Source organism: Strix uralensis, chromosome 3, assembly GCF_047716275.1.
Source record: "Strix uralensis isolate ZFMK-TIS-50842 chromosome 3, bStrUra1, whole genome shotgun sequence".
NCBI lineage: Eukaryota > Metazoa > Chordata > Aves > Strigiformes > Strigidae > Strix > Strix uralensis.
The window spans coordinates 93,267,657-93,279,411 of record NC_133974.1 but is presented as its reverse complement, the minus strand read 5'-3'; the positions used below and the strand labels follow the sequence as shown (position 1 = coordinate 93,279,411).

The 11,755-nt window shown below is 44.1% G+C and overlaps 1 protein-coding gene across 5 annotated transcripts in view; it reads right to left on the bottom strand.

Moving 5' to 3' along the window:
• Nucleotides 1-525: 525 nt before the first annotated feature.
• Nucleotides 526-11,755, bottom strand: part of RASGRP3 (RAS guanyl releasing protein 3) — a 66,444-nt gene continuing 55,214 nt past the window's right edge. For all 5 annotated transcript variants that reach the window (XM_074863373.1, XM_074863376.1, XM_074863374.1 and 2 more), the window contains 5 exons: nt 8,870-9,017; nt 5,227-5,263; nt 2,664-2,789; nt 1,765-2,129; nt 526-1,282 (listed from right to left, as the gene is read on the bottom strand). In XM_074863373.1, the coding sequence (XP_074719474.1) occupies nt 1,274-1,282; nt 1,765-2,129; nt 2,664-2,789; nt 5,227-5,263; nt 8,870-9,017 (685 nt within the window). In that variant the 3' untranslated portion in view covers nt 526-1,273. The remainder of the gene's footprint in view (nt 1,283-1,764; nt 2,130-2,663; nt 2,790-5,226; nt 5,264-8,869; nt 9,018-11,755) is intronic.

Here is an 11,755-nt window from a genome sequence, read left to right as displayed (position 1 = left end):
AAACCTGCAGGTTTCAAGATGTAAACCTGAGCAGGCATCATGTAGTTGCGCTGCAGATTACAGTTAAACTACCACAGAGCTGCCAGTTTTGGTTAGGGAAGTTATGAAATTACTCTCTGGTCTTGAGGGCTTATAACTTGATGAAAGGATGTAATAACTTGAATTTTGTAGGAAATCTTATAATTGGGTTGCTTTAATTCAGAGTGTGTGCTCCCCAGATGCACCTGTTTTTGTGGAGAGATGGGGTAAGAAGAATAATACATGTATATCAATTTGGAACACACTTTTCAGGTTTGAGCTTTGTGCTGTGCTGTTTTGCTTTTCTCTCTTATTTCCAGATGAGGGCTGTGCTCCTTAAGTAACCTAATGCTTCTGAGAAATGCCACTTCAAACCTGCTTCTCAGGCCATTAGAGATTCAGGTGCTGGATTTAGCAAAACGCTAATTTGGGCGTTGCTGTTCAGGACATTTAGTCTTAACGTATACAGGTTGCTAATCAGAGAAAAACATATCACATACACATATATACACATACACACTTAAAACTAAGGTGTTTATTATATGCTAATTTTACCATTATCAGTGCTGGCAAAGGTGACCCCTCTCCACTGCAGTGTAACCAGACAAATGCATAGTGTCTTGGAATTCCTTCAGTCTCAGCCATATGCTGCCTATTTGAAGGATCCTCAGTCAGGGAACTGGTATCACTGTGCTGAACACCAATACGCTCACTGTAGCAATGTAAACACAGCCAAAATTCAAAACCACAGGTGTGCAAAGAATTTCAGCATAGAGGACTTTGTGAAAGGTTTTTGTCTGAGATTTAATCAGCATACACACCTACTTCTTTCCTTAAAAGATCATTACAAGCCTCTGAAAAAGGAGTGTTATCGAACAAACTTAGATGCTTGGCTTCTGTCCTCACCATTGTTGTTGCTGGCAGACATACCGAAATGATGCAGTATATTTAAAGGAGGCCAAATATATCCTCACTGGCATGTAGAGGAAGTTTCCATAAAAGTCATACAAGAGAAAACACTGAGTGCAGAGATCTGTTCTGCTGTGTCCGTGCAATGTTCATCCAAATGGCTTACTTGTGAGAAAATAAATAGTGCTTTATAACACCTTTCAGCTAAGAAAACAGGGAAATGGTTGACTTTAAATGTATGAGGTACAGGAAAACTTCTCATGGCCAAATGTGGTCTGTGACAGTCCATCAGCACTTTCTGTATTACAGTTGTCATCTTCATTTTTCAGTGCTTCAGGGTGAGCAATCAGCTATCCTGTCATCAAAAGAAAATAGTCACTTAAATGGTGAATAAAAGCATGAGGCTTTGGAAGTATGAACTCTATGGGTGACTGCAACAGAAATCAGACCAATACCCTGGACTCGTATGTTTATCAGAATGCTAGTTCCTGTGAATCTAACTTGGAGCCCTGAACTGTGAATTGCAAGGGTACAACAGCACAGAATTTAGTCAGATATCCACCAGGCTATTTTAATGATTTTCAAAAAGAAAAGTGCCCAACTCCTAAAAGCACATACTGACACCAAGAGTCAAACTCCCAGTTACAGTGTTACAGTAAATGCACACTTCAGTGTAGAAAATAGGCATCTACAGATGATTTGGCATTCTTCTGAAAGTAACTCTTGTGCAAGAAGCAATGGCAATTTTGAATAAAAAAGTGTCCTGACATAAAAAAACCTTATGAGACCTCAGACTCTAGCAGATTTAAAACTGTCTTGGCTGCTTCTGCAACTCACCTCAGATTCTTGTCTTTCAGGGAGGGTTTCTATTCCATTGTGATCCTGTACGTGTTGTGGGGACTCAGCTTCTAGCTCTATATCAGCCTGCACGTTGGGCTTTTCGTTTTCCCATTTTGCAAAGCCTTTGTTCTTCCCAGCTTTTCCATGGAATTTGGACTTCATTTTGGGGAAAGTATGGGAACCTGAATCATTCCAGCCTGGCTCATGCCACAGTGGTTCTGTCTGTGTTGCTTGGCTGGTGGTTGCCCTCTGCAGCCGCACTGAAATTTTCCGTGAAGAGCCAGTGACGAGGGTTATAGCTCTGCCATCGAGGTCCTGGTGTTCTGCAGCAACACTGGGAAATTCAAATACTTCATCTTGGACTGAAAGAGAGGGTAGAATTGTTTATTTTAAATATTCTACTTCAAGATCTTTACAAAAAGATAACTTAAGCCTGGGGCAGGGGGGAGGTAACCTCTTATATGAAGCAGTGGTATAAATAGCAATATCCATATGCTGCTTGAAACTGATTCTGGCCTTGTGTGTGCACACTTCCTCCTCCCTCCATTTGCATGCTCAGGGGATAAGGCAGAGCTAGAATTGTGCCCTATGTCTCCCAGCCCCTGTCCCTCAGTGGCTTATAAGAAGTACAGTTTCCCTAATTATAACTTTATTTCTTTTCAGCTGGGATAGAGGTGCTAGTATAGAGGATAGGGAGCCTCAGGCAGGAGACTAAGGCCATCACTGCAGAAAGGGATGTTGTGATCTGAGCACTGAACACAACCTACAGTGCAGTGGAAAGTACATGTGCTGCTCTGTGTGCTGATACAAAGGAAAAATTAAAAATGGCAGCAAGAACACTGGCTGTTAGAGAGGATTACAGAGATGGTTTAAAATAGGAACAAAAGTGCTCTCACCTGGAGGCAGAGATGGACTGCTAGGCAGAGAGCCATGGTTGCTGCCTACCGAGGTTCCTCTGGAAAATTTCCTGCATGCCAGTACAAGCAGGTCTCTGCATTGCTTATGACAGTTGGCACCGCAATCTATAAAGAAAGGAATTACCAAGTCACCAAATGGAAAGCCACAACTATCTGGTAATCCCTCAGGGCTATTAGCAGACACATACCAGGAGGGATTTTGAAGGAACAAATACTTTGACAGAAGGTGTGAAGGGAGTTACAGAAATGGATCCTTTGGTGTGAAGGGCATTACAAAAAATGGGTCATTTCCATGGCAGCCATTGATAGAAATCTGGTAGCAGAAAGGAAGAGGGGCATGATATTTTCATTAGAAATTAGTTTCAAGGTAGAGGCCTGGAATTACTGATATGATCCTGTGTATGTCATGCATAAAGCTTCTGCTCCACTGCATGAGTCTCCAAAAAAAGTTGTTGGTTTTGGTTTTTTTTTATTTGACCCAGCAGAGCCCATTCCAGTAAATGCCCTTCATCAGAAGACACTGGAGCATCCATACTCTGAGCTTCTGGAAGGATAGTTGAAGGTCAGTGTAGACCACTGTAGGTTAAAACTAGTCTAAGTAGCTCAGCAAGCAACATCAGCACAGAGTAAGCTCTGTGGATGTGTATCATCCACCTGGATGAAACTGGCTGAGTGCCTGCACACCTAGCCTCTGCTGGGCTTTCCATCACTGCAGATAAACTCATCACTAGGTACATTTATCTGAAGTATGATTACAGTTGGACTGTAGTATGGATCTTATCTTCAAGAAAGGGCCAGAGAGTGGAGGATGTGTGCCCCAAACACAGGCTCTTTCTCTCCTCTGTGTCCCTTGCCCTTGTTTGAAAATTTCTATCTCCCTTGTTTCTCTGTTGCTGCTCCATGACCTAACATTTTGTTTTAGGCGAGCCTTTACCAAAGCGTTGTGTTTATAACTCTCTACTAAAAGAACCATTTTGCTCAGGGCAGAAGCTCTAGCATGATGGGTGAGAATTCTGGTTTCTCCCATCACTTTGTTCATATGACCAATACAGAAGTACTTGCCCAGCTGTGGTTTTGTCTGCCCCTCTTCCCAAATACAATAAAGATATCTCTTGGCAGTGGAGAATGTCTTTCATCACTTGTAGACCACACAGTCTAGCTTTATCTCATTATCCACAGCGCTGGGGTAAGCGGCAGACCTGAACAGATTAACTCCCTCCGTCCCCGGCTAGCAGCTCTGTACTCAAAAGCAGAAATAATCTATAATGGGTGCAGCACGCTGGTGATGCTGGCATATGGAGCAGCTGGTAGCTGCTGCAACAAAGGGCAGGCACTAATTACACTTGTTGACCACTTTAAGATCTGAGCAAGCAGCTCTGATCTCATATGCTCATGCTCCGTTGCCTATAATTTTGACTCTACAGAACCAGTTTTGCTCTCTCTCCACTGGGTCACTGTTACAAGCAGTGATGCAGGACAGCGCTCAGCTTTCAGATCTCCAGTTTACAGGCCTGCTGTGACAAAACCTTATCTTCCTTCCCTCATCCTACCAGTAAAAGTATAGACCACAACTAGCCCTTTCCTAGCTGCTCAGATTACAATAATCAGGAATAGCTGAATTACAAATGTTGCTTTAGCCATCAACATCTTCCCCACCCCTCTCTGAGGAAGAGATGTTCATGGGTGGAGAGGGAGACAGGAATACACTGTATCCTAAAAAACAATACTGCCAATTCTTCACTTTTCTCCTGGGAGCCAGTATAAGACTAAGGGAAAATAGTGCATATAAATACAGCTATGAAGCCCCAGCGTGAATGTCCCCATGTGAATAATTGAGATGCAACTACAACTGTGAAAATCAACATTGCCCTTCAACCAGAGCTGGGCTGCTTGAGAAATAAATGGGTCCAGGCCTTTAAAGCCAATGGGGACCACTACAATGTCATGTCTGACCTGCTCAATATGGTGCAAGTACTGCATAAGAAATTAAGCATTTTATGAAAGCAACACAAAGGACTGTAAGAGCTCTAGGATATTTTTCTAAAGTTGAATGTCTGGAGAAGATCTTGCAATGAGATCTGCTGGTCAGCCTAGAAATTAAGTATTTCTCTATTTCTAGCTCAGCCACTATTGCATTGCAAGGCCAGTTAGGCTTTGCTCCAGGCATGCGGATGTACATGACAGACAGCATTGCCAGCAGACCTTTTCCTGACCCCAAGTCTCAGGAGATATATTTCAGGATGTCTTGGTGTTAGGATGAGGACACTGGGTTTTCCAAGTTGCAACGTCTTTGCTGGTAGGAAGTGACACCTCATGGAGTCAGTGGCTGCTTTGGACCTTTAGCTCACAGAACCTACTAGGTGCTATGTCCCCTAATGCAGTGAGACTTCATAGTGTACCAGCAGTCACTGTTCATGGACAGTACCAAGTGTAGAAGCAAAATTTGGATGAACAGATGTCAATTTAGTAAAAAATACAGTTGACCAACTTACGCTAAAACTCACCACCTATAGCTTGAAAAATCCACTTAATATTTATTTACCTTTGCATTTGTAGCCTTGTTTGATTATACCCCAGAGCTGCAAAGAAAGACAAAAGAACGTCAAGGAATCAGAAAAGAGAGCTGGAAGGAAAACAAGGTCACAATGAGGAAGTACCAATGGCTACAAAAGCACAAACAGGATACAACTGCTCTTAACACCCTTCCTGTTAGGCAGACCTCCCCCTCTGATTGTGATAAGGCTTGTGTGGCTTCCCCCTTATTTCTACTACTTACAGTGGGACTACCAGAGAAGGAGAGACACAGATGACATTTGCTTCCAGGAACGGGTGAAAAATTGCCATCATATCAAGTTTACTGAAACCAGCAGAGCACATTCTGCTTCTAGGCTCACTTCGTGTTATCTGCTGGGGAATTTCCAGTGTACATTCATTCTCCAGATACATGAATGACCCATGCCACTCAAACACAGCAGAAGAAAGCACCACTGGGGATAAAAATTGAGTTTTTGGTTTCCATACTTGTCCCCAGCACACCTAGCCATAGCAATCTGATTTGTGCACCTGGCATTTTCCATTTAAAAAAAGGCTACAGACTGAAACAGGCAGAAAAGCCACTAAATTCCATCTGTGCTTCCTCCCAGAAGCTGTCCTTTTTGATGCACATAACAACCAAATGGTAAACTTCTAGGAGGCAGTGTGTGCAGTCGCACTTCTGAGAAGCTTTCACTGCAACATGAGCAGGTTTGCTTGGAAGTAGGAAAATTCCCTAGCAAATTGTTATCTATGCACTCAGAAGCTCTGTATCTACAGCCATGGCATTGTAAAAACAAGCATTTTCACTCTGAGAGGCAGAGAGAGGAAGGGGCAGTTTTTCTAGCTCTAGCATTAAAGCAAGAAAATCAGAGACTGCAGCGTTTGTTTGTCCTGAACTCATTTGAAACATTGCCAGGAAGGGAGAACACATCCAGGCAGTTCAAACTGCACGTGGGTCCTCACCATATTTATAAGAATCTATGCACAGTGTGCAGGGGGCGAATATGGTCATTAAAGAAATGTTCAAAAGGAAGAGCTGGAGAACATTAAGAATACAAAGGAAAGAGTAAAATAAACAGAAGGAAGATTCGGAGGAGGGGGGAAATTCCATACACTGCACAAAAGAATTGCAAGGAAAAATGGGGGCTTGGAGAAAGCAGACTAGATTAGACAAGGTGGAAGAATGGTGAATAAAAGAACAGAAGGGATAACAGTGGAAGAAGGCTCCACAGAAAACCTGCTGCTTGCTCTTTTCCTGCTAATCCTGTATATATGCACAGTGAATGCAGTTGCTGTGGTCAGGCAGTGACAGTGGAGCCCCCCCCCAAGCCCCTCTTGGAAGTGCAGCAATGACGTTTTTTCGCCAGTCTCTTTGCCAGGATCACTGTAAGAGACAGGGACTGTTATTTCTTCCATTTAAGCTCTAATCTGTTCCCACTGCAGTGCTTTCTCCTCATCTTCTCAGCTCTGTACCTTCCTCCTACTCAGATTTGTCACCACTGTTGTGGTTACACACAGCAGTGAAAGCTCAGCTGAAGTGCCATGTCATGAATTCTGACCTAAAGCTTTGACTCTGTCTGACACAGCTTTGCTGTAAAGCTGGCTTGAGCCAGCTCCAATGTAAGAGGATCTGTGCAAATTCAGATTACAAAGCTCAGCGGGATGGCTGGTCACCTACCCTGCCATGCGGTGCAACTCAAGCTGTGGGATGGAACTGTGGCCGGCCATGGGCATATCAATTTCATGCTGCTTAATGGCATTAGGTTTTAGCTTGACCTTCAAAGTTCAAAAAATTTTAATAACAGATATTTTATTGAATACTGTGTGCATTGCACTGTCATGTCAATTCATCCTGCTGCACTGTCAGTGCACATTATTTTGACTGTGAATCAGTGCCTCATTTTGCAATTAGGTTGGATGAGCAGCACTGAAATGCAGAACAAATACGCAGCAGATTTTCTAGTTGGTTCCTGTCCTATCAGCCCAGCTCATCCACTGGACAATGCCAATGACTTTACTGAGTTGACGGGAAGAATGACCTTATTGCCATTTCCTGTACAACCCCTTACTCATTTGTATTCCTGCTCTGGATGTAATCAGGGAGACGTGAAAAATCCAACAATGACCAATTAGCAAATTGATGCAGACGAAAAATATCTGGTGGAGAGGATATTGCAGGCCAGTCCTTGGGCCTTGCTTTGCTATGGAAGCCTTCCAAACATGAACTGAGTGTCACGAACGCAATGATGTCTTCCCAAGGCTGCAGGCAGCCTGAAACAATAGGCTCAGGACAGTGACTGCCCCTGCCCCATCAGTCTGCTGGAGCTGTCAGCTGAACAGCCCACCAGCACACTCCTGAATCAGCATTGATCATGTCGCCTTCAACGTTTTTGCAGTTCTAGTGGAAATAGGTGGAATTCCTTCTTCCCCGTGGCCTTGATCAGCGGTTACGATAGGTATCACGAGCATCTGAACAAGGCTGATACATTGCAAAAGAGGCGAGCAGAAGATGGGAGCATGGACAAGAGCAGGAACACCAGAGCTGGTCTGAAAGGAGGCACGTTTGAGCTCTTAGCAGTGCTGTTATTGTTACTTTCAACCATGAAGAAATACTACTTAGTGGAAAAGTTCATGTAGTACAAGCTGGAGATTTTGCTGCTGATAGCAGAGGCAGATCTGTGCTGGAGAGCAGGCATGATGGTCTGAGTTTACACCCTGTACATGGGCCATACATAAGCAGAGGCCATGGCCCTCTGCCCTTACTGCTTTAGCTGTCTAAACGTGGACATTTGAGTTCAGCGGAGTGTGTGCATTAAAGTAATTTTTAAATCATAGTAATTCCTTTCTCTTTACTATACTTGATTTGAAGAGGAAAAGTTGGAGGAGGTTTACAAACAACACAAATGTTCACAAAACCAATAATTTCACAGCTATGTACAGAGTACTCTAATAAGTGTCATCTGGTAAGTTATGGCTGAGAGAAAAAGCAAATAAAAAACCCCCCAACAAATAAATTAAAAAAATTCTTATTGTACAGAACTGATGGAAGCACTTTTGATTTCTTGACCAAATTAGAAGAACTGTTAATTCAATAGAGAAAGGATTAAGGCTGTTATGGCCATTCAGAGAATTATGAACATAGCTATGTTGCCATGTGCAATTTCCTGAGAAAGAACGGCTTTTGCTTCATCTACATCCTCTGTTCCAGACACCCATTTTCCCTTGAGCTTGTTTACATGGGCAATCAAGCCAAATTAAAGAACTTAAGATAAACCAAGTAAAGCCATTCATATAGTCTCTAATAACCTTTAGCTAACATAATTTAATTTTTTTTCCTCCTGCAACAGTAATTCTTACAAATGCCAGTATTCAGGAACCACTAAAACAAAACTGGACAGCACAGTTTTGTTTTAGTGGTTCTGGAATACTGGATAAATACTGGACTAAATGCTGGATAAATACTGGATAATACCGGACTAAAACAAAACTGGGTAGTACAGCTACAACAAGAGTAAATGTTTTGTGCTTCTGAGTGCGATGAGATATTTGGCCAAGAAAGTTTAGCTATGAGTGGCGCCAGTTTCACCCTGTCTACGTTAAAGGGCAAAAAATTGTGATTAAGATATACTATTATTTAAAAACATACTTACAAATCCTGCACAGTGCTCACAGAAAGTTGGTTTAAGATAGGTCATCTCCTGAAAGTTATGAATAAACCCTGGTCCCATTTTACACTGGAACTGTGATTTAGCTCTCAGAAAGTAAGCCATCATTTCTTCTTTGCTTATAAGACCATCTCTGTTAGGGAAAAAAAAGTAGAGTAAATCTGTCACTGCTCACAGCATGGAACAATTCAAGATTTTCTCAATGTAAAAAGCACACAGCATACAAAGCACATTCTTCGAAAGGGCTGCAACAGTCCTGGCAGAAAAAAACCCTTAGAGCCTTTGTGGTTCTTATCCTGCCTTAAACAGCAAACATTGAACTTACAGCATGGACCTTGGTTTCTCACCTGTTCATGGTATCAGAGCACAGAACAGGCCATGAAGTGAAGAATCTTGACTTAGTGCTCACACAGACCAAGTGGTTATGCCCCTGGCTGACCACCAGCCCTGACAGTCAAAAGAGATTCTGTACAACAAGAATTATCAAGCCCAGCTGACTAGGAAATACATATATATACCTCATAGAGTATTTGTTACCCTGTCTCTGCTACATACACTCATTTCCCTTGTCCTGTACACAGCTTACTTGTTTCATCAGTCTGATGACTGGTCTGGATACAGCATCTCCACTGTAATTTGATGGTACTCTAGGGGTTTTGACTCAGTCCCAGCAGGAATTCCTCATTAAGCTATTACATAAAGGATTTTTAAAGTACCAGGTAAAGCAGGACTCCAACCTGGGTGGGCTTATAGAACCGACTACAGCTTTACCACTCTGCAGACTGAAAAGACTTGTCACATCACGAGAGATGCTGGAGCTGAGTAAGGCAGCCAGATCTGCTCCCCATATAACAACCAGCGCAACTAAGAAAAGGTGATGGGTGATAGTAGTAGGCGACTCTCTTCTGAGAGGTACGGAGGCACCCATCTGCCAACCTGATGCACTCTAGAGAAGTGTGCTGTTTATCAGCAGGGATGTCACCAAGAGACTACCAAGCCTTGTACAGTCCACTGACTATTATCCGTTGCTGTTTCACGTGGGCATCCGTGATTCAGCCAGGAGTAGTCTGAGGAGTATCAAGGGAGATTACAGAGCCCTGGGAGTGGTGGTAAGGGACTCTGGAGCACAGGTAGTTTTTCCATCAATCCTCCTGGTCAAGAGGAAAGGGTTTGAAAGGGCCAGCTGAATCTGACAAATCAACAAATGGTTACAGGACTGGTGTCACAGCCAGGGGTTTGGCTACTTAGACTTAGAGACTCACTTTGAGAAATCTGGTCTGCTGGGGGCTGATGGGGTTCATCTGTCAGAGAAGGGGAAGAGCATCTTCGGTTATAGGCTTGCCAAGCTGGTGAAGAGGGCTTGAAACTAAAGTTGCTGGGGGCAGGAACCTCAATCTATCCCACTCCTACCAGCTTGATGCCAGTGCCAGCAATAGGAGTCCCGAGCCTGGAGAGGGGTCACAGATCATCAGGAGAGCACCTGAAGAGCAGTACAAAGGAATTCCAGCCACTCCACCCAGTAAGTCAGCTTCATCAAGGGCCCAACTTAAATGCCTCTATGCAAACACATGTAGCAGGGGGAATAAACAAGAGGAGTTAGAGACGTGCGCATGCCTGCAGGGCTATGATCTTTTTGGCATCATGGAGATGTGGTGGGATGAATCCTACGACTGGAGTGTTGGAATGGAAGGATACAGGATCTTTAGGAAGGACAGGCAGGGGAGAGTAGGAGGGGGTGTTGCCCTCTATGTCAATGACCAGCTGGAGTGCATGGACCTCCACCTGGGGCTGGATGAGGAGCAAATCAAGAACTTATGGGTCAGTATTAAAGGGAGGGCAGGCACAGGTGACATTATAGTGGGGGTCTGCTACTGGTCACCCAACCAGGAAGACTGAGCAGATGAGGCCCTCTATAGACAGATAGGAGCAGCCTCTTGTTCACAAGCCCTGGTTCTCATGGGGGACTTCAACCAATATCTGTTGGGAGGGACAACACAGCAGGGCATAAGCAATCCAGGAGGTTCCTGGAATGCATTGATGATAACTTCCTTCTCCAAGTGACAGAGGAGCCAACTAGGAGAGGTGCTATGATGGGCCTTGTTCTCACCAACAAAGAGGGTCTGGTGGGGAGTGTGAAGCTCAAGGGCAGCCTTGGCTGCAGTGACCATGAACTGGTGGAGTTCAAGATCCTTAGGGCAGCGAGGAGGGCACACAGCAAGCTCGTTACCCTGGACTTCAGGAGAGCAGACTTGGGCCTCTTCAGTGATCTGCTTGGCAGAGTAGCATGGGATACAGCCTTGGAGGGAAGAGGAGCCCAAGAAAGATGCTTAATATTCAAGGATCACCTCCTCCAACCTCAGGAGCAATGCATCCCAACAAAGAGGACGTCAGGCAAAAACTCCAGCAGGCCTGCATGGATGAACAAGGAGCTCCTGGACAAACTCAAACACAAAAAGGAAGCCTGCAGAGGATGGAAGCAAGGACAGGTAGCCTGGGAGGAACACAGAGAAATTGTCCGAGCAGCCAGGGATCAGGTTAGGAAAGCCAAAGCCCTGGCAGAATTAAATCTGGCCAGGGATGTCAAGGGCAACAAGAAAAGCTTCTATAGGTATGTCAGTGATCAAAGGAAGACAAGGGAAAATGTGGATCTCTCTGGAAGGACAAAGGAGACCTGGTTACCCAGGATATGGAGAAGGCTGAGGGACTCATGACTTTTTTGCCTCAGTCTTCACCAGCAAGTTCCCTAGCCACACTGCCCAAGCTGCAGAAGGCAAAGACAGGGACTGGAGGAATGAATAACTGCCCACTGTAGGAGAAGATCAGGTTCGAGACCATCTAAGGAACATGAAGGTGCACAAGTCCATGGGACCT